Here is a 27607-nt window from a genome sequence, read left to right as displayed (position 1 = left end):
ATAAGCCTGGTTAATTACAAGTTTAAATGAACGGATGGTTAATCTTTCCACCATCGTTCCACAAGAACCACACCGGGATTCAAAGCAGTAGGCCTGGATCGGTTTCAAACAAAGCTTAGAGGTATTTAACATTGTTTGGTAAAAGACACCTGCAGACTTTTTCATTGCCTTTTCATTGTGGGCATTCAGAAAATAAAAAGCCTGTAGGGTTTATCAGTCAATGGCTGGTGGATAATTAAGTGGTTATGCATTTTAACCTGAAGCTTCGCACTCGTTCTCACTTGTTTTGTGAGCAGCGAATCTCCAATGACAGTGTCAACACATTGTTCAATTACACCAGTGAGCTTCCTTTATTCCGAACAAATATCCAGTTTGAATCGAGCATTCACAACATCCAAGCAATTAATTATCTGGGGAAAGGCTATTGGAACTGACAGCTGGCTCAAAAGACACAAAATATTCAGTGCTGTTCGCAATTATTCCTGGCAATAGAGACCTCAGTCCGTCTGAAATAATGCAGCCTCTCTCTGGAGCTTGTATGACTCTTTATTTCTCTCTCTCTCTCTCTCTCTCTCTCTCCCTCTCTCTCTCTGTCTGTCTGTCTGTAGGGAGATTATCTTTAACTAAGTTTGAGCTCAGTGACAGATGGTTTCATTTCATTATTCAACTGTTTTCTCCCTGAATCTGTTGAATCTGTTCAGGTTACAACCTAATAGATTAACGGCACAGAAAGGCTTAACTGAGTACTGCTGAGCAGGTTAATAACAAGCTTTTCTTGATTGTACATAATGTGTTGGAAGTCTAATACATGAACTGCCATGTTCAGCACTAAGACGTCTTTTTTTAAGACGCACGTTGACTGACATACTTGGTAATTGCTGGACCTGTCTTTGTGTGACATCAATTTCCTTGGCCTTGAACTAACTTCTGGATATAACATTAAAATGAGATGTTAGAAAAACATTATGCTCTTTTGTCAGGTGATATGCGAATATCTAAATGTAGCAATGAAAGGAACAATAGACTTTCAGGATAGTGTGGAATGTTAGGATTAGATTATGACTACTCTGACTACAATACAAGGCCCATTAGAGTTTGTAAATTGGTTCCTCTAACTGACTGAATGGATTTATGCATTTATACATTTGTACAAAAATGAGCACAATATAAGCTATAATGAATTACATATAATGATAAATTTATTCATGCTGTGGAAAATTTATATGAACACAGTGCTACAGTGCTAGGAACCTGAGGGCTATACTGTTAGTGTTGGAGATCATTCACTGAGTGGCAGTTAAAAATGTAATGTACCTAAGCCTTCAGTTCATGGGAATGTATGTGCATTTTAATGTTTATTATTTACTAGTTTATTCACCCATTTCTTTAAGTATTTTAATTAAGGAATTGCTTTTGGAATTGTTTAGGAATTTAAGTCGTCCAATCACTGGGATTGGAAACAGTCAAACAATGCTTTGTAGAAGTTGATGAGCTCTTGTTCTTAAAGCTTGATGTAGTATGTAAACTGATAAAGAAGCTAAACATACCGTTGATCCTGTCTGTATATGAAAGCGAAACTGCAAAAATTTTGTTTCTGTGATGGCACAAGAACTAATTCATTTACACTTATCCACCTGTTCAACCAACAGCACTCCAGCTCTGCCCATTCATACTGAAGTTCTAAGGAGTGTTTCTAAGGAGTGCTTTTTGCTTTTTTTGTGAGGCACAATACAGGGCTGTCAGTCAGAGCAGAGATCATTTACAAATATTAGTTTTGTTTGTTTGTTTGTTTGTTTGTTTTAAAATGTATATGAGTTTTAAAGGCACATTGAACTGGTTAGTTGGATCAGGTGTTTGGGGAGCAAGGGAAACTCCAGGAACAGGGTTGGGGACCACTGTTGTAAGGGATAAAGAAAGGTTGGTCAATGATCTTGTAAAATGAATTAGGATTGTTGTGGGTGCATAAAACTACACAAACATCATAACAGGACCTCACACTAGAAAAGTGTAGTAAATTGGCCTTTTAAATGTTCAGACTAGTGATTAGAATTTTTTTGATGACAGATCTTTTACCAGAGGAAACCAAAGGAAACTGTGTACAATGGCTTACATTTTAGAGTAACACATATCCTCTTTATTTTTCACATGATCAATGTGTTTCTAGACCATGGCTGAAATATCGGATTTGAGAATAGGAGTGTCGTTTGTTACCAGTACAGCTGAGTGAAATCTGAGCCCATAAAATGTGACCGCATGTCAAATTGTCCATTGAACATCACTATTTACTTCTAACAGACAGGATTCTACTCTCAGTAGTAGGCTGGACAGATAAAAGTTAGTAGAAAGCTAACTGACTATCAGGCTAACGCTACAATAAAAAGACAGACTTAAAGTCCAAGCCTTTAAATGAAGTTAAACTGAGACATACACCAATCAGGCATAACATTATGACCACCTCCTTGTTTCTACGCTCATTGTCCATTTTATCAGCTCCACTTACTATATTGGTGCACTTTGTAGTTCTACAATTACAGACTGCAGTCCATCTGTTTCTCTGCATACTTTGTTAGCCCCCTTTTACCCTGTTCTTCAGTGGTCAGGACCCCCATGGACCCTCACAGAGCAGGCACTATTTGGGTGGTGGATCATTCTCAACACTGCAGTAACACTGATGTGGTGGTGGTGTGTTAGTGTGTGTTGCGCTGGTCTGAGTGGATCAGACACAGAAGCTTTTTTAAAGGACCCATATCCTACATTTTTTGTACTTTTTTTAAAGGTCCACTTGTAACATTCGTCTGGTTTTATACACCAAAGATGGTCATAATTCATTTACGTGACCATTTTCCAATCTCTCTTTATCCCTTTATTTTACTGTCTTTAAGACTGACATAAGATAAGTGATCTCTGTTCTGATTGGCTGCCCTGTATTGTGTCTCATTCAAAAAGCAGTCCAAGCTGAAACTCTCCTTAGAACTTCAGTATGAATGGACAGGGCTAGAGTGCTTTAGGTTGAACAGGTGAATGGGATCTTGTGACATTACAGAAACAATTGATTTAAAATGAGCTGTTCTTGCAGCTTAGTTTGCATATATGGACTATATAGAGTGAATCGTATTGTTTGGAACCAATACAATATTAACATGCTATTTTCAAATTCCAAAAAAAAAAAGCAAGGGAAATTTAGTTTTCCACGACATAGACTCTTAAAGTGCAGCCTTTTCTATTGTGGGAAAATTCCATGACTAATAGAAATGGTTCAAAATTACTTAACTTAAAATAGTTAAGAAAATGTTTTTGTTCTTCTGGAAAGTTAGAATTTATATGTCGGGTTGGCAACATGTGGCTCTGGAGCTACAGGCAGCTCTTTTACTGTCCTGTTGCAGCTCCACAGCAGAATTAGATTTTTAGATAAAATAAAATAATCCTCCTTCGCAGTTATATAAAGCTCTGCTGTGATCGTGCTAACACAGTTTGAACAATAAATGGTATTAAATGCTGGAATTAATGAATAACTGCTAATTTACCCTTTAACCCTGAAGGTTGGCATGCAGACTGCTGGTCACCATGGCAGTGCAGAAAACAATCTCACCTAGCTAGTAGCTAATGAAAAGGCAAAGAGAAAGATTTAAGACGAACATCAATAATTTGGAGATGACTTATTTGCATTTATAAGTACTCAGCTAGTTTCCTGATGCGTTTAATCTGCAATGAGAAACTGACAAACACTGACTCATTCAAATTTTTCCACTTTAAATGGTGCTGCAGTTACATTCTGGCACCTTAGGCACGATTTAAGGTGGAATGGAAAATAAGAAAAAGAAGCTGGCGAACGGGAAGCTGACTTCAGCTTCGTAAAAAATTACACGTTGAGAGACATTTTACAAGAAACTTTTCTACTAATGAGGAAAAGTTTCCTGCCAGAGATGTGAGAAAAGTGGCTATAGCTGAGCAAAAGCTTAAAGCAGAGCAAAGTAAGTGTATTTTCATTTATATATTTTTTAGCCTATACTAGCACATTAGCCCATACTGAGACACAGCCAAGATGGTAAAATGCTACTTCAATGAAATGGACAAAAATATTGTGGCTCACAAGGTGGTTTGATTTTTGTTGAGAGGACAAAATGGCTCTTCTTAACATTTGGGTTACTGACCCACGCCCTATGTTCTGTGGTTGAACAGCAGGTTTAGGCAACACATGATGACTGTTTGTGCTGTGATGCTTTGGTGAGACCACGTTCCATTCATTCAGAAACAAGCTGGTACCCCAAAGTCCCTTCACAGAGAGAGAGAGTGGTTCTGTCAAAACTGACAGCACAGTACACTTTCAGAATAGATATTGTGATAGTGCTCGGAATATCCAAATATCCAGAGTGCACTCTGACGCTAAGACCAAATTTTCAAGTACAGCCCCATTTGACCCACTCTCGCAGTCAAGTCCAGCTAATCTTCTGCACATGCCCAACTCAATCTGCCTCATACTATGACCTATTGAGTCACCACCACTCAGATTAATAAAAAATATTATGTAGTAGCTTGTGCCGGAGGCCCGCATGACAAGCTTTGAATAAATCATCTTTGCTGAGTCGCTGTAAGGTAGGAGCAAATGTTACGCTTGGGTATGTGGTCCTTTGCAGTACTTTCAGTCCTTTTTAAAACATCAAGCACGTTCGCTAACAAGTCTGATGGACATTACCAGTCAAAAATTTGTACACACCTACTCCTAGAAGTGTTGTGCTTAGGCTAACTTCACTATTGCTCACATTTTGGAATACTAATGAAAATATCCAAACTACTAAGATACATGTGTGGACCAAAAGAAGCATTAAAGAGATCAACACTATATTCTATTCTAGATTTTTTAAAGCAGCCCTCCTTTGCATTAATGCACCTTTGCACACTTTTGGCATTCTCCTAAGCAACTTCATGAAGAGCCGCCTGAGATGCTTTTCCAACTTGAAGACGTTCCAGTCATGCTGAGCACTTGCTGGCTGCTGAAAACTATTTGTTGTGAGGCGAATAAACAAAAACGTAATTGTTTTGGAAATAAAGTCATCCACAGGCTTTAACATTTAATTGGCACTTTTAAGTACAAGCTTTTAAATCAAAATATTCTAAGATTATGATAAACATACATATAATCATGTATAAATATGAACACTTCCTTCTGTCTTTCTCATTCATAGAAACATACACTCAGACATACTCATGCATGCATGCCTACATCCACGCACTAGTTTAAAATCAGTGACTTCTCACTGTGAGTCAAAGCACGACATAATAGCCAACAAAGGCAGCTAACAAAAGGCCATGGTCTCATTTACAGACAAGGTTGTAAAAAGGTAGAGGCTCAGGTTAAGCACCATGTTGTCATTCCTCTGTTAGAACCGTCATTTTAACATAATTCAGTGGGCAGGTGTGCTGTGAGAACTTTGCCCATGATTATAGGGGGTCAAAGCAGCAGTCAAGCCCCATTTACCACATAAGAAAGAAACTATTCTCTCTCTTAGCAATCTAAAGGGGATTTTTTTTTCAAAATGTATTCATAGTTTGTTTTGTTATGAAATGGTGCATTGTGGAGAAACATACAGTCTCAGATTTCTTTGCAGTGGTGGTTATATGAACCAGGGGAGCAATGTCTATATTACAAAAATAGCCATTTTATTTACTATTAAAAATGCCTAGTATAGCTACACATTTCTTCTGAGCTTTTATATGTAATGTTGATAATGGTAAAATAGTGTAAATCTGAAAAAAATACATTTTCTTGGGGACTATTTTGCCTTAAAATGCCCTAGAGAAGGACATTTTAAGCCTAATCCTTATCTCAAAACTATCATAAAACAATGTCTCAAAATTCAGGCAGTGTACTAGTAACCATTTTGTGTGGTAGCTGTCTGTGAGGGAGCTTTTAGAGGCATTAAACGCATCAGACATCTGGTTCCTATCACCACTACTGTGAACAATTCTGGCTCTAGAACAGAGCATTTCACATCACACCACTCTGAATGACTGTTTACATCTTGACCATTTCATAATGCACAAACTTTGAACAATTAGTGGAATTCCCCTTTAATATACTGGTTTATGGCTTTATAATAGCACATGGTTTTGTGTCTGCTTTGTCTTTAGCAAGACCATCACCATTAGTCAGTGATGTTATGAAGGATGACTTTGTAGTGCTGGCATACAAAACAAGCAGCAAGCAAGAGACGCAGTGATGCAAATAGGCCTATGTTCTGAGAAAAAGAAGAAAGAGTTTTATTAATAATTGCAGTTCCCTTGAAGTAGGCTGCAATTTAATGTGTAAAGCTGGGGTTGTTTAGAAATGTAACAGTGCTATACTCCAGCTTCTCAGCTCTCTGCTGTAGCTATGAGTCAGAGAAATCTCTGATATGGAAAAATAGTGACTAAAGCACAGCCCAGTTTTGTGAATGAAACACTTCACCGCCCCCCCTTACACACACACTTCCTTCAGGGCCTGTGGAGTGCTGACCTCAGCATGTTCCTAACACTTAGATTGCTTCTGTTGCACCCAAAACCTTCTGAATGAACCGCAACTGGTTTGCTAGTTGTGACTAGCCAGCATGAAACCTGTTTGGTGAAAAATGCATACCTTTAAAGGAGTGATGCTTTGAATTTGCTTCGTTGTGTAGGTACAGGTTACGCTGAGGATTACAGAGTGTGTCCCCACTGCTTTTTAAACTGATCCTTTTTGTCCCCAAGGCTGTCTGTTAAAAACCTTTTATATATTAGCTTGCTGCAGACACCTATCCAAGCACTTTCTAAAAGCATGAAGAAAGATCAAGCACAGTATCTGTGGTCGTTGAAAATAAGCGAGTACGAAAAAGTAAACAAGAGCAGTGAGAACACTCATGTGTGCTGAGATAATGTAGATAGTAGCTAGACGTTATATTGTTGCTGTTGGAACAAAACAAAATAGTATTTTATAAAAGAAGCGAAAAAACAAATCCTTAGCTTTGAACATCATTTAATGTAACAAGATTTGAAGTAATTTGCAAACGAATGTTGTCATTTTCCACAGTAATTTTGGAACACTTCTACTGGTCAGTTTGTCATGATGTTTTGACAAAAAGTAAAGAACAGCTGACATTTTAACAATATACATACATACATACATATGTATCTATATGTGTATACATATGTATGTATATATGTATGTATATATTTGATATATATTCGCTGTTGTTGGAACAAAACCTTGTATCTCCAAAATGATAACTGTACAACTTGACTTTTAATGTAAGTCAGTGGAACCAGACTTTTTTCCAGGTGATTTTGGTCCATTTCTTTTGGTCAGTTCATCATGAAATTTACAGACAATGTAAAGGGCAACAGGAATTTTCAAATTATGTTAAGAACTGAAAAACTGACAAAAATGGAGATGTGAGGTTTTCTTCTGACAGCAACAGTATATATATAGGTGAGCTTTACCTAATAACAGGTTATTAAGACAAATGTGACAGTTCAGCACAATGTGAGACATGGGATTGTTACATCTTTGGCAGCAGCATGATTAATTGTGTCATATGTGCTGAGTTTAATAGCAGACAGCTAACTAGCTTTGTTACAAGCCCTCATTTGTCACACACTTTTCAATACAAAGTTGCACCCAAGCTTTAAGCGGTATATGAACTGAAAGATAGGTTTTTAAAAGATGGTTCTTTGAGGGTTCTTTAGTAAAGGGAATGGTTGTATTTGGAACCATATAGAGCCATTTCATACTTAAATGGTTCTTTGCAAGTTGAAATGTTTCTTCAGATAGGTGGAGCAAGTGTTGTATATGGTTCTTTATTGAACCCATTTTGAAAATAGTTCTAAAGGTTCCTCAGTTGTTATGATGTCAAGCTTAACAACAGCAGAAATCTTTAATGCTACACTCACAAAAGATGCTTCTTCAAGGGTTCTTTATTAAAGACAGTGGTTCTGTATTGAACCTCGAACACCCAAAGAACCATTTGCGTGAAATGTTTTTTTCAGATTGGTGGAGCATGTGTTGTATATGGTTCTATATGGAACCTTTTTGAAAATGGTTCTATACAGTGCCAAAAAGCATTCCTCAACTGTTACTATGTCAAGCTTGTAACAACCCTTTCTGGTGCCATACACAACATCGAGATGAAGAACCATTTCACCATGCAAAGAACCCATGCAAATGGTTCTATATAGAACTCTGGTTTCCAATCAGAACCATTCATTTTACTATAGAGCCCTTGAAGAAAGTTTTTTTTTCAAAGTGCACTTTATTAATGAGGAAATGATGTACATATTTGAATGAAGTAAATTCAGTGCCTCGCTTCTCTCAGTGTATTCATGGCACGCTGAAGAAGAGGAAACGCTTGCCTGATCTAAGTGTAGGCACCCGTATGTTGCCCAGAGAAGGTGTGTACACAAGCAGGGGTTCCACATCTGCTTGTATTGACTTCTGAGTCACACTTATCTACGATTAAATCAGAAGTTTGTCGAGGCGTGACCCCGGCTGGAACTCCTCCACCGCTACTGACGCACTCTGCAAACCACTCACACGCGGAGAAAGTGGGGAGGGAAAGCCCAAACTTGTTGTGCGCAGAGTTTTGCTTTAAATGCACGCCCCCGCGCCGTGGACGTGCTCTGGGTCCGTAAAGCCGCGGTCAGGCTGCTGGGCTCTTTAAAGCAGCGCGGATGCGCGCGCGCTGCTCCGAGCCCAGCCGCGCGCTCAGAGCCGTCACTGCCCTGATCTGTGACCGACAACGCGGACCTCATACTCACACACGCAGGAGCAGGAGCAGGAGGGCGAGCGGGGAGGGTGAAAGGGGAAGGGGGGTCACCCCGGAGCGCACGAGGAGTCCGGGACAGTGAGCTGTGCATGCGCTCGGTGTCGCGCACGCCGCTGTCAGACACCTCCTTCAAAAGCCTTTTGTTTTTGATGTGCTTTTCTTTTTTTCCCCTTTTTTTCTTGGTAAATTCAGGACGCAGTGGCCGTCGCGTCCATCCACCTGCCGCTGGCCGCCCCGCGTGCTGCGGACAACTCCACCTGCAAGCTGCAGCTCATCGTCTTCCGCAATGGCAAACTCTTCCCGTGCACGGGCGACTCGTCGAAGCTCGCGGACGACGGCAAGCGCAGGAGCGTCGCCACACCAGTTGCTTTCATCAAATTAGGTAAGAGATAGGAGTGCAGCTGTGACGGGGGGTTAATGCGCCACTTTTGCAGCCACATCAGCTCTGAGCTCTGTCCTCTATGCGTTTTATTTTTTTCTTTTTTTGTTATCATTTTTTTTTTATTTCTCGAGCTGCAGGCTCATCGCAGAATTTAAATGAAGGTATTAAACAGTAGTTTCGTTTCTACGTGTTGCATCATCGAAATGATGTTTTAAATGACGCAATATCTTCATGTTGTATGAGTGGTCAGTGTGGAGTACATGTCCAGCATGTGCGCATGAAGGCCAGTGCAGTGCTCGTGCTCTTAGTGTTTAACGTATTTAACTGACGAGTGAAGCCACACCTTTTATTTGCTGTCGCTTTCATGACATTGACGAGTAAACAAGGCAGAGGAGCCCATTTACCCCACTGCGTTTTTTTTTTTGATTGAGGTCTGTGTCTGTGTGTGTGTGTGTGTGTGTGTGTGTGTGTGTGTGTGCGTGTGTGTTGTGAATGCACTCTCACTATACAGCGGTGTAGCACTTAAGCTCTTTCCGCTCTGCTGGCCCTGATGCAGTGTGTTTCTCCCGTAGATGGGTGCAGCGCGAGGAGCGACGTCCAGCCCGTGACCATCGCCTTCCGGCACTGGGCGCTGGGCGCTGACCCCACCGCAGCCTACTGGGACTTCGACCTGCTGGACGGTCACGGGGGCTGGAGGGCAGAGGGCTGCCACATAACGGCCACTGCGGGCAACACCACCACCATCCACTGCACCCACCACAACAACTTCGCCGTGCTCATGGTGAGTGTGCGCGCGTGCGCTCTCGTGCGTGCGCGTGTGTATGTCTGTTACGCTCCTTTTCCATCTTTTTCACGCTCTTCACTCTGCCGGCGAGGTTAGCTCGTGGCTCGCTCGTTTAAACGCCCCTCTCTTTAGAGAAAGCTGTCACGTGATCTCCATAAGCATGTCATAAGCTCTTAATGCTCGCCGGTGGGGAAAAAAATCCCACTTATTCGCCAAAAGCGTTGCAAAGTCATGCACAGCTGCATCTCGTTAAAGAAGCGAAGCGCGCGCTTGCTCGTAGCGACTATACCCCCCACCTTCCCGCCCCTCCCTCCCAAAAAAACACCCCCACTCATTTTTTTTTACGTTTCATGGGAGAACCCAAATCGCAGCGGCTCTTCAGGAAGCGCGAGCGAGTACGCAGCGGGTCGTTAACAGGCAAAAAGAGCAGCAGCAGAAGCAGCAGCGGCAGCAGAAAAAGCAACAGCAGCAGCGGCGGCAGCAGCATCCCTACTCCTACTCCTCCTCCTCCTCCTCCTTCTCCACCTCCACCTCCACCTCCTCCTCCCGCCAATGCTTCCCACCGCTCTCCGCTCGGACTCGCGGGACTGCGCGCGGCTCCATCTCGAGCGGCGGAGACGGCTTTGATGAGGAGTCGAACGCGAGCGCGCCATGGCAGCGCGCGCCCCGCTCGCCCCGTAGTGCCGCTGCGCCTCGTCCGCCGCCGGGCGACCACCGAGCCCTCCGGATGTTCACCGACGACTGGGACTCCATAGACTGGGAGGTGAGGCTACTGCGCGCGGGTCCCGGCGGTCACTCCTGCTGCGCGCGTGCGGGCTCATACACGCGTCCACGCTGAGGAGGGGAGAATTTGGCGAGGGGCTTTATTTTGGGAACAGACGCTGCTGAAATGGCTTTAGAGAAATAGGAGTTGGGGCGCGATTGTGTGTGTGTTTGTGTGTGTGTGTGTGTCTGTGTGTGTTTGTGTGTGTGCACAGATGGAGGGCAGATGCCAGCTTTTCATTGCTTGGAGCCCTGGCAGGACGTGTGGCTTCATATACATTCTATGAGGAGAGATGTGTGTGTGTGTGTGTGTGTATGTATGTATGTGTGTGTGTGTGTGTGTGTGTGTGTGTCTGTTTCACCTCGTTTAACCAAAGCAAAACCCGAAGAGCTGCAGTTTTAGTAAATGAAAGTGGCAGCAGCTTGGTGGTTTTTGGGGAGCTCGTCCACAGAATGGTGGAAACCGTGCACGCGCCGGTCGAAAAGAAAGCTCTTGAATCGTTCGCTCGTGTGTGTGCGCGCGCGTGTGTGTGTGCAGGATAGTGCGTTTGCTAATGCAGTCACCACACCCGCAGTCCTTCCTCTGCGCAGTGCCCGAGAAAAAAAGAGCTCTTTAAAGGGATTTGTGACATCACGTTATTTTGCTCCTTTTTTGAGCTGTAGTGTTTGGATTTGGCGAGTTTGGGGTCCGGGAACGGGCTGCTGAACCTGTTGCTCGAGCTCATCGCACCACCATCATAACGTCTCTTTATTGTTTTTTTTCCTGTGCTCGACTCGTCAGCGCTCCGTTTATGTGCTCTTCTCTTTCGCTGCATAAAATAATGCATCCTCATGAAAAAGAACCTTTAGCTCATGCAGGGCATTAAAATGGGCTAATTCTGAGAGCCATTCTCTTTGAATCAGAGTCTTAATTTATTGCCTGCTACTAGCTGTTTATTAGCTGTTGTGATGATGGAATATTATAATGTCACATAAAAATCAGCTGTCATATGTGTGTATATATATATATATATATATATATATATATATATATATATATATATATATGTGTGTGTGGTGTGTGTGTGTGTTTATAAGTCTTTTATATGTGAAGGCCACTATAGAGAAATGTGGATGAGGTTTAATATCCAGTGGCCAGCTTTGTATTGGTCATAAAAGTTATAGTAATAGTTAAATAGAGCATTACATCAGCATGTGCATGTCACAGGCCTGTTGCTCACTAAGAAAAGTGGCATATTGCCACTTGCCAGTAGTCTAATTTAGAACACACAGTTCCTTGCACTGATTGTGTGAAAGACGGGTAAATAGGAGCTCTGTCAGGCTCCACTTCCCGATGGGGGTGTGTGTGTGGAGGTGGATGAGGACATATCTTGGTTTTGCTGATGGTCAGTAGAGGAGGCTGATCTCACAGTGTCTAACGCACATTCAGCTATGTCCTTCACCTTGATTACACCCCCACCTACACACAGGCAGAAACCCACATCCAACCCACCCCTCCTCCTGCTGATCACAACCGATAGGAAATGGCTTATTGATTTTAAAATTCTAATCGAGGCAGGAGGTATTGGCAAATGTTTTCTGTTGAGGTAGTTCAGTGTTTGTAGGTCTTACTGTCTTAAGTATAAAGGTTCTTGACTTGGATGTACAGTTCTAGGAAAAACCTATAATGTGGTATAGAACTTTAAAGTTTATGAAGGTTCTTTAAGCTTTAAACGGTTCTTCACTCTTGCAGATTTCGTTTTACAAGTAGAGGTGGGCACTGTGGTGAAATACAGTGTCAGAATACTTAAACAAATTTTCACCATACATGATATGATATGTCATGATTCATTTTTAACATCTAAATTGTTGGAATATGCAAAAAAAAGCCACATTTAAAAACTTTGAGTGCAAATTATTTCTATTTAATGTTTCACATACTGCATAGCACTGGACACATTTAAACAGGACTAATGATGCTCTCTGTAATGTTACATGCAGTTTATCAGTGTGCTTTAAGAACTGACCATATCCACAATAGACTCAGAAAAGCATATCATAATTATATTGTGATGTAATTTTTCACAATACCGATAAATATTGTCATATCGCCCAGCCCTACTTACAAACATGGTTCTCTTAAGAACAATCCCCTGAAGCGTTTCTCTCCAAAAGTGGTTCCTCTCTGGCATCGCTCCATAGAACCCATTTTTGTGGCTTTATTTTTAAGACTGTACTTGGGTTACTAAGGAGTTTGTGTTATTCCCAAGGCCTTTTTATTCACAGTTGGTGAGTCACACGCTGTTGTATTGTGTATGAGCCCATCTGTAATATTTTTGACTCTGCTTTTTTTCACTGGTATACTAGCTCCCTCTTGAAACATCGTAAGATAAAAGCCTTTTCGTTCTCAGCCAATCATATGTAAAATCTCACATGCATCATTAAACTGAGTTTCTTCTTCTGGTGCATGAACACTATTTTTGAGCACATTTCGGATTAGGGTATGCTTCAGCTTAAGGGAAGGTTTTAAACTTTACAGTGCTCTAATTTTAGAACACCACTTTAGTGCTTAGTATCTTCAGTGTGGCAGCCTTTCAGCACCACGGACAGCTCCAGTAAGCCAGGTCTAAAGCCACAGTGCTGCTGGGGGAGGAGGGAGAGAGGGAGAGGAGAGAGAGAGGCTGAGTCACCCTCCTCCAGTGCTCCTGGAGCAGTGTCTGTCTCCATCACCATGACAAGGCCTCACTTTGCATTGTCTCTAATGCCTGATTATTTGTTTCCTCAACTTGTCTTCAGAAAAGAATGCAAGCATTGTGCTTTTAAAGGAACATGGTTCTGTACGGAAAGTCCCAGTCACTCTGCCTGTTGCCCTTTAAAACCTGGCAGTTTGGAGGTGGAGGTTGTGTGTGTAGCACTCTGTCTGATTTATTAACATAGTTGTGACTATATTGTTGTTTGTTAGCCTGTGTTGTAAGCTGTAGGTCTGTATACTGGCAGGTAGTTCCCAGAACATGCATTCTTTTGTAGCTTCTATAGCTTGGATGGCTAAGCTTTACAGAAGGTTGACAAAAAAGCCGTTTATCCCAAAGACAAATTGTAGCTCATGTTAGTTAGAGACGCTATGCTGAGATTCCAGTTTAAAATGGTGTGCTGCTGAGTTGGACCATGTGTGTTGTAGCCAATGGAAACTAAGCAAACTGGAAACCACAACCAGTTTGCAACTATGTTAATGTTAGTTAAATTACATGACAGAAAACTGTATCCAGTCTATCCTTACAGTGTGACCAAAATATTATTTGAAATGAAAGCACTCTAAATGTATGTATTTTTGTGTGTTCATTATGTTGAACAGAACTTTTTACAACATTTTGGCCAAGATTTTCCAACCTTGCAGCAGTTATCTGTGTATGAAGAGTTTTATTCCAAAATGCTGTATATTCATTCGTAACAATTTTAGATATAAGAAGTTTTTAAATAGAATAACAGCTGACACACAATGTAAAACACATTTTTCCTTCTCTAACAACGGTGGTATTAATCATGATATAGCATTTATATTTCATGTACATAACATACTCCTAACAACTTTACAAAACTAATAATTGTAATGCATAAGGGATGATCTAGATGTGGATTCTTTCTATGTCAAATCTTAAAGCTGACCTATGTAAGATTTGGAGACATCTCTGGTGGAAATGTGTAATTGCACACAACATGCGGAAGAACACTTTGTAATGCACTTGTGCTTCAGACACCTTTCCCAAGCAGTTGAATCTGATGATTGTGTGCGCATTGGGAGTATCAAAAGACAATGAGTGAAGGACATGTGAATTCCACTCAAGTGAATTATCTACTATTCATCTATTAATCATCATTTCTTCATCAGTGTGATTTTGCATTTAAGACCTAAACATCAACCCAGGCCTTCTTTTAGAGCCTGTGAATGTGAAGCTAATATGTAAAGACGTATGACATGGTCCGAAAAACTCCTGCAAATCATACACACTCCAATCATGAACACTGACACCGCCGTCACCTCTGACTATTTCAGGCTTTACAGGGTGACTCGCAGCAGTGCAGTTTTTCTTAGCTCCTGACTCAGTTTCAATTTTAACAAAAAACCTTACATAGTGCAGCTTTAAACACTCTGGAGATGACAATGTTTTTAAGTAAAGCTTGCAACTTGAGCAAGGTCTACTCTTGTGCTAATTTAATATTGCTAATATCATAAAACTCATCAGTAGGGTCCAAATTGGAATTACTTTGGGTCTCTGGCAAAATATTTATCATAATACTAAAACAAAACTAAAACATACACATAAACAAACTAATACCTAAACTAAAACTCTGATTTATACCTGTTAATACAGCCTTATACTAACTAAAACAAAACTGATATAATAAATTAAGTGTATGTATGTAAATAAATAAATAAATAAATATTGAAAACCTATAAACTCTTATTACCCTGGCAGGTGTTTGCTGGTGTATTCTATATAATTTGAAAACGGCAGCTGTCCTTTACATTGTTTGGAAATTTCATGATGAATGGACCAACAGAAATGCTCCAAAATGACTTGTAAAAAAAACTTTTTACACTTAACATTTAACTTACATTAAAAGTTAAGAATGTTTTTACCCTCTCCTGCAAAGTTACTATTTTGGACATGTTTTTCATTGGACAGCGATGATTTACTAGTTTACTAGTACAGTCATACTCCATCAGCCCCTGTGCTGCAGTGTTTTTGTGTGTTAGCTTGTTTGTGTTGTCATCAGGCTGGAGGATAATGAAGAGGATAAAGGCCTGAATAAAGCTCGCCAAGGTGATTCCTGAATCACTTAACATTTGTTACCTCTGACCCACAGTCTCTCTCTCTCTCTCTGCTGGAGTGTGGAATGTATTTGTTTGCGCGTGGGTGTTCCCTATGAACAATATCAGAAAAGAACACTTACACTGTGCTCACTATATGATGGCTCTGCAGAAGGTCAAATTATCTTTATCTCTGTGATATGCATAATGCAATGCTATCTGATGCTATAGGAACACTAGAGTGAGCATCCTGGTATGCATCTAATAATTGTGGCAAATTTTTATGTCGTTTTTTAGTTTTCTGCATATTATTTTTTCTCAATATTTCCCCACAACGCTGCATATTTTTGCATTCAATAAACAGAAGGTAATTATTTCCATGGTTTGTCCCCCAGAATTCTTTGGAGGATAGGTCAAATCATTAGTGCACACTAATTCTAGCTCACTGGACACTGTCGGTTATGTGGTCTCCGCTTTTTCCTGTTTGTCACTGCTCACAGAAGATAGCAGTATGCCAGTAATTTGTCCTATGATGCAGATAGTTTTCCCTCTGAATAATGAGCTCTGACTCGCCTGCCTGTCATTAATTTTAATCATTACCAGGTGCACACACACGCAAACACACTGCCTTAGTCAGCACATGACAGTATTAGAAGTTTTCTTAGCCTAATGCATTATATTGGAAGCGATTTGCTCTGCCTTTTTATACAAATTGCTTTGCTTTAACCTATTGTTATTTAAATAACTGATGCACGTCTGTTAAGTAGCTTACATATTAATGTACTGAGGCCTCTTCCTAAAGTAATTATATATGTATGTGTATGCGGGAGAGTGACTGAGAGAGCTTGAGTGAGCAAGAAAGAGAGAGAGAGAGACTGTTTTATGAGTATATCTCTGCACTTACTGTTATCTTTTAATAAGGAAAACAGTTGTAGTTGTCATCCATCTGGGGGATGCAATTACAAACCTTGCCTTACAAAGTTACTGACAGATTTTGTGCAGCAGCCATTTATGAAATCAGAAGCCTCTTGTAAAAAAGGACAATCTGTTTTCTTTTCACACCCAGATAGTTTTCTTTCCATAACATCAGTCAAATGGTTTTAACACAGCAGGTAGAATAAGCTTCTGCTCCTGGTTAGCCACTGGACCATTAAGAATATTCTCCTCGTACCTGCCTCCAGCTGTATAGCTGTATGGTCATCAGTGTTTCCCATACTACTTGGAAAGACCAACATCACTGTGTCTGTCCATCCTCCCACTGTGCGAAGACAACTCAACACTATGCATCCAAAAGGATGTGTAGCTGTCAAGAAGCTGTTACTGAGAAAAGGGAACAGACAAAAATGAAGAAAATCTGCAAATCAAAGAAAGAAGTTGCTGCTGTTCTCAGAACAATGGACTGACCATCCATCATTGAATGTGTTTGGATTACTTGGATTGTGAGAAGCAGTAAATGCAACTTACTTCTATGATTGAACTTAGAAGGGGTTTACAATAAGCATGGAAAAATATTCTGGCAGATTTCTCTAAAACATTTAAAGCAAGTGTCTCAAAATGAATGGAAACTGAAATAAGGGTAAAGAGTGGACACTCCAAATACTGAAATGTTGATGTTGTGTTTAGTTGTTGAGGCTTCTGTGTAATTCTCTGCTAAATATGTTTTCTGCATTTTTCCTCTTGCTGAACAGTGAATAACCTGTACTATTTGGCCAATTTGAGTGGAAATTAAATAAATGGAATAAAAGTGGTTTCTGATTTTTGTACACTACTGTAGACGGCAGGTTAACTTTTGCTTTCTAGCATTTTTTTTTATTTTTTATTTTTATTTTTTGCAAACTTAGATATGTGGTTATTTTCTAACATAAAAATCCACCAAATCGAATAGCGTAGTTTTCCTCTGTCATATCGTTGTTGTGACATAACCAGCAAGAGATCTCCTTTTCGATTGAATGTTGTGTAGTATTTCTCAGCTCTAATAAACAATATCATATGTAACCTGCACTTTCTTGTAGTTTTGGTAGTCTAAGCCAGGGGTTCCCAATCCCAGTCCTGCTGATTTCTCAGTTTTCTTTGCGTCTGACCCAGAGCACAAGGATCTTATTAATGATTAATGAGTTGAATCAGGTATGTTAGGTGAGATGAAGCACAGAAATGTGCATAGTGTGGGTTTGCCAGGACTGGGATTGAGAACCTCTGGTCTAAACCATACACAGAGTTGTAAGGAACTGCTAAAGCCTAAAGCATTCTATTGAACAAACATTTCTATTGAAGTACATTGTTCTTTGGACCTGTATGAACTGTACATGATTCAGTGGCACATTAATTATTCAATTATAAATAAACTCATCAGTTTATCACTTAAGCACTTCTTAAATATAAATGTGCTGAGAACATAGTTTACTCGCTAATGACCCACAAGCTGCAAAGTGTATGCCACCCACCCTGAAAACAAAAATATATATATATATATATAGGGAAAACAGTGGTTATTGGTGCGCTGATGACTGTGTGTAATGGTGCAGTGCTGACTGAATATTGCAGTGCTTTGATGACTGGGTTGCGTGGTATAATATATTTTATGACTGTTAAAGTCATAGTAGTACTATATGTCATGATATGAAAATAACCATAGGTTATGGTCATGTCTAGGGCATGCTAATGACTACATGTTTTATGACTGTATATTATTGTGTGGTAATTGTGTGTGAAGATGATGATATTATGTTTAGTGTTGCAATAGTGTGTTACGGAGACGGCTGTATGTTATAATGTGGACAGTAATGGCTTTACGTTATAGTGTGGCGATTGTGTGTTACGGTGATGGCTGTATGTTATAATGTGGTGATTGTTACAGTAGTGGCTTTATGTTATAGTGATGACTATGTCAGTGTATAATGTGGTGATTGTTATAGTAATGGCTTTATGTTATAGTGTGGCGATTGTGTGTTGCGGTGATGGCTGAATGTCATAGTATGGTGATTGTTACAGTGATGACTTGTGTGTTACTGTGATGACTATGTCAGTGTGTTGATGGTTACAGTGATGACTTGTGTGTTATGGTGATGGCTGTATGTTGAAATGTGTTGATTGTTACAGTAATGGCTTTATGTTATAGTGTGGCGATTGTGTGTTGCGGTGATGGCTGTATGTTATAATGTGGTGATTGTTACAGTAATGGCTTTATGTTATAGTGTGGCAATTGTGTGTTGCGGTGATGGCTGAATGTCATAGTATGGTGATTGTTACAGTGATGACTTGTGTGTTACGGTGATGACTGTATGTTATAATGTGGTGATTGTTACAGTAATGGCTTTATGTTATAGTGTGGCAATTGTGTGTTGTGGTGATGGCTGTATGTTATAATGTGGTGATTGTTACAGTAATGGCTTTATGTTATAGTGTGGCGATTGTGTGTTGTGGTGATGGCTAAATGTCATAGTATGGTGATTGTTACAGTGATGACTTGTGTGTTATGGTGATGGCTTATGTTGTAGTGTGGTGATTGTTACAGGGATGACTGTTATAGTTTAGTGATTGTTACAGTAATGATTGTTATAGTATGGCGATTATGTGTTACAATGATGACTGTATGTTGTAGTGTGGTGAATGTTACGCTGATGAATGTTGGTTGTAATGTGGTGATTGTTACAGAGATGACTATGTAATAGTGTGGTGATTGTTTTTTGTTTTTTAATTTTTTTTTCCAATTTTGGCGATAACGTGTTACGGAGATGGCTTTATGTTATAATGTGGTGATTGTTACAGTGATGGCTTTATGTTATAGTGTGGCGAATGTGTGTTGCGGTGATGACTGTATATCGTAGTATGGTGATTGCTACAGTGATGATTTGTGTGTATTAGTGATGGCTTATGTTATAGTGTGGTGATTGTTACAGTGATGACTTATAGTTTAGTGATTGTTATGGTAACAACTATGTTATAGTGTGGCGATTTTGTGTTACTTGATAACTGTATGTTACAGTGTGGTGATTGTTACAATGATGACTATGTTATAGTGTGGTGATTGTTTTTTGTTTATTTTAAGGATTTTTTCCAATTTTCTTCTCAATTTAGTCGTATTCAGCTCCACCCACTAGTTCGGACTGCCCTAATCACATGATACCAGCAGTGCTAGGAGGGCAAAGGCAAACACAAGTTTCCTCCGAGTCATGTGATCTAGTTAGGGCTCCCCCAATCACATGAGACCACCTGTGCTAAGATGTCAAAGGCAAACACAAGATGTGAAGCTAGCTGCCATATCTTTTCTAACTGCCACTAATGCAACATTATTGGACAGCTGAATGCGCTTGGAGAAAAAGGCTAACCACCAGTTCTGTTACATCATCTAACAGATGCCTGCACTGACTAGCATCGCGCTGAGTGATGGGGGAGAGGAAGGGCCAGTTGTGCTATCTTGGACTCCCGGCCATGGAAAGCTGTAGCTTCACCGTGAATCAAACTTGCGATCTCCTGATGATAGGGCCAATGCTTAGGCCACATGTGTCAGGCCCCAGTTCCCGCCGGCCAAAACAATGCAGACTTCAGCACACTGCCTTATTAACCACACCTGAGTCAGCTCATCAGCTAATTAGCAAGGCCTTCGTGAACTGAATTCAGAGCGTTGCATTAGAACTGCCAACCGTATTGGTGAAATTCGATTACATGGCCCCGTCGTCTTCACCTGTTTCTATGAAGACAGTGTATTTTTATATCACAAGTGTGGTAACCATGTGTGATGGTGATAACATAATGATGATTGTGGGTTTTTGTAGTGATTGAATGTTACGACTGAGAGTGGCTGTAGGTATACTTTACGCTCTGGTGATAACTGTCGGTGTTCAATTATAGTGATGACTGAGGGTTATGGTGATTACTGTGGGTACGGTAACAACTACATGTAAAGGTATGGTGATGATACTGGAACCTCATTCTATAGGAGAAAGGAATATTTATATATAAGAGAACAAAATATACAGTGAGTCTATGTTGCAGTTATAAAACTGTGTCTAAACGGAGCATGAAGTCAGGCAAGGGTGGGAGGAGGTCTTTTATTTCTTCTTCAAAAATACTTAAAAATATATATATTTCAGCCCAGTAAATGAAACAATAACATTTAATCCAATGAATAACAAAAGCAACAGTTTTTATAAATATTTAAAAAGCAAATCAGTTGTTCAAGAAAGTGTGTGTTTATCTCACACTTTAACCTTGAGTAAGATGTGTGTGTGTGTGACAGTGTTGAGAAAGAAGAAAGCAGGTGCTGGAAGGGAAGGAGCTTGTTATATCATTAAAGCTTGTGCTTTAACATACTACAGCCTGTTAAAGAAAGACTATTGCTGAATCCTAACTGTATACTAAACTCAAATTCTGACTGTTTATGAGTAAAAGTTTACTAAAAAAAAATCCAGCATACCTACCTAGAATTGTTGATTTTTGAGTATTGCGTTGATGAACACTATTGCCTGGGGTTTGATTCTTCTCCCAGGCCATACCACGCTATGCCAATAAGAATCTTTGGGTAAGACTCCTAACACTACATTTGCCTACTCTGTAACATTAGAAGCATGGAGCATCTGCCAAATGTCAAAAATGAAATTAAATAAAATAATGCAGAGTGCTAGCTAGCTAATAGCATCGCACTGAATCTTACATATACTTAGTAAATAAAGTGTGATAAAAAGGACAGGAAACCAAAAATAACCATGAAGTTCAGGAAAAAATACACATATTCAAATTGGGTAGTTGTTCATTAGCTGGCTGCTAACTCACTTGCCGTAGTGGCGCTGATGCTTTAATGGCAGCAAAATGTTTGGTTTAACATTCCTTTTTCTGGAAATGCTCTTTTCTAGTTCGATAATGAGCTCGCCTACACATTAACTGAGATCTTACACATCTCTTCTTCTGTCTTCCATTTGAGAGATAGGTAACAGTTATCTCTTTCCACCAAACTCTTGGAAAATTGTGTGAGTTTTCAGATTTACAGATGCTGTGGCATATTGTAAACTTTTGCAGAGGTATACTGGGCATAGTTATAGTTGCTAGGTTATGAAGGATTCGATTTTGAGACATTCAGCGGGGTCCGAGAGGTTAATTAGGGGGTCTTTTGTTCTTTTACATTTTGCAAGTACCTTCATAATGCTGCCTTGTAAGGCACTGACTATGGCACTGAGACAACACAGGCAGCAAGGCATCAAGACAGCTGCCTTCAGTTTCGGACACAGCGTATGTATGAATGACCACAGACTGTACATACTCAGTTTTTTTTTTAAATCTGCACTCTTCTGTGCTATTGAAGCACCTCTGTGTTTGTGCAATTGTATGTGTGTTTGTGTGTATATGAGTGTCTACTGGTGATCTTGAGATGATACGTGGCTTGCAGAACACTAGCTTGTAATTAGAGCAGTAGTATTGATGTGATGCTGTCCTCCACTTTCTCCTCTAGCAGATAACGATGCTGGGAAAATGAGTCCCTTGTAATTTTTCGAGGAGTGTGATAAGGGTAGATGAAGGGCAGCCCCCAACATCCACAATGAACTATCTGACTGCTTTTATCATCCTTCACAATTTCAATATTTCACCTGTTCATTTCTATGGTGGCATTATACTCCTGGAAACTGCTTGTATTAGCTCTTTTGTTTGCTCTTGTCTGAAAGGAGGGCGACTTGTGCCTCACTTGGCTCTTTTCTGTCGCATCATGATCAGTCCTCACACACAGTGTCCTCACTGGGACCATTCTCTTTGTTCCATCATTTCAGATGAGAAGAAATCACTTATGTGCGTCAGTCTCTACCCTAATGCACCCTGTGGGTGAAGGACGCTGGAGCATGGCAGCATCGTTATTGTGATTTTATGCATTTTTATATATGGTTTTGAGGAAATTAATGAATGTAGAGAAGTATTTGTATAATGTGTGTAGTATTTCTCCATCAGTGGACTGAGAATTAAAAATAAAACTCATGCACTCTCTGTTCTTTTCTCTAGCTCTTTCTCCACCTACCCATCTCTTTCTTTTTTCTGCCTCTGTATCTCTGTCTTTTTATCTCTCTGTCTCTCTCTCACAGCTTTCTTTTTCTGTATGTTTTTTCATTTCTCTCTCTCTCTCTGTTTCTGTGTCTCTTCCCTCTGTCTTTATTGACTCATCTTTTTCTTTTCTTGTATCCCTCTCTGTATCCCCCTTCTTTTTTCTGCATCTATCTCTTTCTCTCTCTCTCTCTCTGTTCTCTCTCTCCCAGTCTTTCTTTTTCTGTCTATCTCTCTATCCTCTCTCCCTTTGTCTTTACCGCACCCGCTGTTTCTTATTTATTTTTCTGTATCTCTCTATCTGTCCTCTTTCTGTCCTCTCTATCCCCATCTCTTTATTTTTCTGCATGTCTCACTATCACTCTCTCTCCTCTCTGTCTTTATGTACCCATTTATTTATTTCTCTCTCTCTCTCTCTCTCTCTCTCTCTCTCTCTCTCTCTCTGTCTCTCCCTTTCTGTCTCTCCCTCTCTCTCTCTCTCTCTCTCTCTCTCTCTCTCTCTGACACAGTGAGTAATATAGCATGTTCAGTGAGTGGAGAGGATGTGCACTGAGCTGGTAGTGGATGTTTAGGTCACACCATTCTGTCTGCATTAGGCTGCAGTGTGAGCAGAGACTGACCCTGCCTTAGGAGAGTCTGATTTTACCTCACAGCAACTCTGTGGCCTTCTACCGAACATTACAATCACAAACCCAAACAGATCGCGGTGGGCTTTTCACTGAATTTAGGTTAGTACACTCATATATTTAGAATGCATTCCTGTAGACTAAAGTTGAATGAAGTGTAGAATCATTAAAGTTTTATATTCATATCAATCAAACTTATATATATATATATATATATATGATCTATATGGCCTTCTCAGCCACCATATATATATATATACTGACAAGCATTTAACTTATTGTCATGGTCATGAAACCACATATGACATGGTGCATTATCATGCTGGAAGTAGGCATTAGAAGATGGGTAAATTGTGGCCATGAAGGGATGCACATTGTCAGCAACAGTATTCAAATAGGCTGTGGCAGTAAAGCAATTATTGATGGTATCAACAGGCTCAGAATGTGCCAAGAAGACATTCCCCACACCTTGACACCACCTCCACCAGCCTGGACTGTTGACACAAGGCAGTTTGGGTCCATAGATCCATGCTATTGGTGTCAAATTCTGATCCTACCATCTGTATGCCTCAGCAGAAAAATTGAGATTCATCAGACCAGGCTACGTTTCTCCAGTCTCCAGCTGTCCTGTTTTGGTAAGCCTGTGCCCAATGCAGCCTCAGCTTTCTGTTCTTGGCTGACAGGAGTGGTATCCGACATGGTCTTCTACTGTTGTAGCCCATTCTCCTCAGGGTTTGATGTGTTGTGCATTCTGAGATGCTTTTCTGCTCAACACAGTTGTACAGAGTGGATATCAGAGTTACAGTAGCCTTTCTGTCAGCTCAAACCAGTCTGGCCATTCTCTGTTGACCTTTCTCATCAACAGTCTGCAGAACTGCTGCTCATTGGATGTTTTTTTCTTTATTACATCGTTCTGAGTAAACTCTAGAATGTATTGTGCATAAAAATCCACATCAGCTGTAATAGAAATACTCAAACCAGCCCGTCTGGCACCAGCCACGGTCAAAATCACTGAGATCATGTTTATTTCACCATTCTAATAGTTGCTGTGAATATTACCTGAAGCTGCTGCCCCCATCTGCATGATTCTGTGTGCTGCACTGTTGCCACACAATTGGCTGATTAGGTAATTACATGAATAAGTAGCTGTATAGGTGTTCCTAAGGTTAGTTCAATTTAAACAATTTGTTTAAGTAGTATAGATGTGTAAAGGAATTCGTTTAGTGTTAAAAAATCATTGAAACAAATAAAGTTCTGAATTTATATCACAATACGTCTGTATATTGTCATGTTATCTTACCACAGTGCTGAGCATTTAGTCATGCTGGACCTTCTCTTATGTTACGTATCAAATACTCCACATGCCTTTTTGTGAGCTATACTTTCACATGCAGATCTGTGTGATGTCATGTTTTAACTAAAATCGCGTTCCTTTCATCCAGTAATCCCCGCAGGCTGAATGAGCGATGCGCTGGACTATCAAAGGTGAAATTTAATCTGGGCACTGAGATTAGGCCCCAGCATGCCGCCTGCGGCCCCCCCTCAAGTCGCCTAATGAGAGTTAGCCATGAAAATGGCACTGCGTTGGGACACGGAGGCCACTTAGTGGTAAATGGTGCAGCTACCCGAGCTGTCAGTGTGTGAGATGGGACTGGCTGAGATCGTGTCATACACTCCATAATCAAAGAGGGGAGAGGAGATTGCATTGCCTCGCCTGGAGGCTGAGAGAGAGAGAGCTAGACAGACAGACAGAGAGATAGATAGATACAGATAGAGAGCAGTGGAGGGGATGAATGGAAGAGGGTCACAGATGAGGAACTGGTTGAGTGATCTAAACCCAGTGTTATGCACACCCAGGCGCACACTTACATGCACACAAATACAGTACTGAGACCGTCCTTCATATATTTAGTTTCCAGAAACAGCCATTAAATACATGCTATTCATTTTTTTCAGCATCAGGAAAGAATATCTTTTTGAACTTTTTTGAAAACTCCTGTTTTTTTCACTTATTTTCCTTTGATTTTTTCCTTCTATAAGCAAGTGGATTATCTTATGTGTAATCTCCTCAGAAATATATGCTGAAAATAAATAACCTGTACTTAATGACGGTATTGACAGAATATTAAATAAATCAGTGGTTGTCTGACTTTTGCACAATACTGTATAAAGCATTAGTCAAACTTGTTTCATCAAGTAGAGATATATCAGGTCCACCACTGTGTGTTTAATTGTGTAATGCTGAGCTTATTCTTCTGACCTCTTCTGTACATAATTTATATCCTAGAAAGTCAAAAGAAATACAGCATTAACCTCTTTAATCCCAAGTACACTTTGATTCCTCGTTTTAACATATCAGTTTAATTACATCAGTTTTATGTGTGTATATTGAGGAGTGGATAAAAGGTGGGCAGTGATCTCTCACACACCGACAGCATCCTTAAAAAGGCCATACATGAGTTCCTCAGTGACATCTGGATTCAGTACAATTTCACAGTGGAATTGAGGAGAGTCAGTCTGATTGGTTGCATGCATAATGTATGAAGAATGCAATAAATATTTGCTTTGCTAGAAGAAAATGACTGTCTGACCAATCAGCTGATTCCATTGCCTTGACTCTGCTCTTCCAGGTGATGCCATTGCCTGGAACAGAAAGCTACTTTTGAGACTTTAGTTGTTGTTATTATTACTGTTGCTGTATGACTGACTGCAGTGTGGGTTTGGTTTGGCATGCTGTGTGTTTGAAGTGTTGTGAAAACACTGTGGTTCCTCTGTAGATCATAATCGACTTATCAGGGCTATAATGTTACAGACAGAAAGAGAGAAGGTGGGAGTTGGCAGGCTGATAGCAGCAGATGTGTCGAATCTTCTTTTGACATGTCATACTCCTACTCTTTTCATGAATCTGTACAACGCTTGCAATTGAAGAAAGTGTCAAAATAGCATAGTTGTTATGCATTTAATGTTGTAAGCAAGGGGCTTTGTTGCAAGAGATTATTGTTTTACGTTCCTGAGATTTGCTGTATAATGATTTTGCTCTTGTAGAGTTTTATAATTGAGAAAACCTATTAGTTAAGTTGTATTGGGGTTTTGTATTGGTGTACCTGATGTTCAGGGCAAATCAGATTTCTTACTTTTATCCGGTTTTAGAATATTTTGGTAAACAACATAATCTTTCTGAGAATTCATATGAAGCTTTTTATGGACAGTTCTGAGTGAGTAATGGTTATGGCTGTGTGTGGGGTTATGGTAACGGCTGTTGGTGAGGTTAGGTTGACGGCTGTTGGTGGAGTTATAATCATTTCTGTCGACAGGGTTATTGTAATGGCTGGGGGTGAGGTTGTAGTCATTGTTGTCGGTGGTGTTATAGTAACAGTTTTGGGTGGGGTCATAGTCATGGCTGTTGGTGGGTTTATGGTAACGGCTGTCTAAGAGGTTATGTCAGCAGCTGGGGGTGAGGTTACAGTCATGGGGTTATAGTTATGGCTGTGGGTGGGGTTGTGGTAATGGCTGTTTGGGGTTACAGTTATGGCTGTGAGTGGGGTTGTGGTAATGGCTGTGTGTGGGGTTATAGTCATGGTTGTCGGTGGGGTTATGGTAATGGCTGTGTGTGGGCTTATAGTCATGGTTGTCTGGGGGTTATAGTCATGGCTGTCGATGGGGTTATGGTAATGGCTGTGTATGGGATTATAGTCATGGCTGTTGGTGGGTTATGATAGTGGATGTGGGTGGGGTTATAGTCATGGTTGTGTGTGGGGTTATGGTAGTGGATGTGGGTGGGGTTATAGTCATGTCTGTGGGTGGGGTTATGGTAATGGCTGTGTGTGGGGTTATAGTCAAGGCTGTCGGTGGGGTTGTGGGAATGGCTATGTGTGAGGTTATAGTCATGGCTGTGGATGAGGTTATGGCAGCTATGGGCAAGTAATTTCAAGCTCTTTCAAGTGGTGCGATGGACTAAGCATTCACCCCAACCTGGAGGTTGCAAGTTTGAAACCCAGTGGTACCATGACCATCCATAACTGTGAGCTCAAGAGGTGAAAATGCCTGGTGGGATTGTGTGACGCAAAGAGTCTCAGGTAGTGCGGAAATTGGGTAAAAAACATACATTCTCTATTGTTCACTTGAGATGCAGAATGAAAGACAGTAAATTAGAAGATTTTTTGACCAAACCAAGAAGTTTGTGTTTGGTCAGCTCTAGTGTCCTCATTCATTTTTTAACAGTGTGGGCTTATTGCTTATTATAGCTTATTGCTTATTATAGCTATATGTGTGAGGTTATGGCAGCTATGAATGGGGTTATTGCTGTAGTTGTGGGAGAGGTTATAGCAGCTATGGATGGAGTTGTTGTCAGAGCTATTGGAGAGGCTATGGCAGCAGTGGGTGGGGTTATTGTCATAGGTGTGGATGGGGTTATGGTCATTGCAGTGGGGGTTAAATAGATATAGCTATAGGTAGGATTACAGTGTCTAA

At 40.4% G+C, this 27607-nt stretch overlaps 1 protein-coding gene across 1 annotated transcript in view; it reads left to right on the top strand.

Annotated features, from left to right (window-relative positions):
* The window catches only part of LOC118810643 (adhesion G protein-coupled receptor A3), a 194847-nt gene that overhangs the window by 130178 nt on the left and 37062 nt on the right, over positions 1-27607 (top strand). Inside the window, exons 13-14 of the mRNA XM_036574580.1 lie at positions 8967-9156; positions 9729-9937. Coding sequence (XP_036430473.1) covers positions 8967-9156; positions 9729-9937 — 399 coding nt within the window. The remainder of the gene's footprint in view (positions 1-8966; positions 9157-9728; positions 9938-27607) is intronic.

This window comes from Colossoma macropomum, unplaced genomic scaffold (genome assembly GCF_904425465.1).
Source record: "Colossoma macropomum unplaced genomic scaffold, Colossoma_macropomum, whole genome shotgun sequence".
Taxonomy (NCBI): domain Eukaryota; kingdom Metazoa; phylum Chordata; class Actinopteri; order Characiformes; family Serrasalmidae; genus Colossoma; species Colossoma macropomum.
This window is presented reverse-complemented; position numbering and strand designations above follow the sequence as displayed.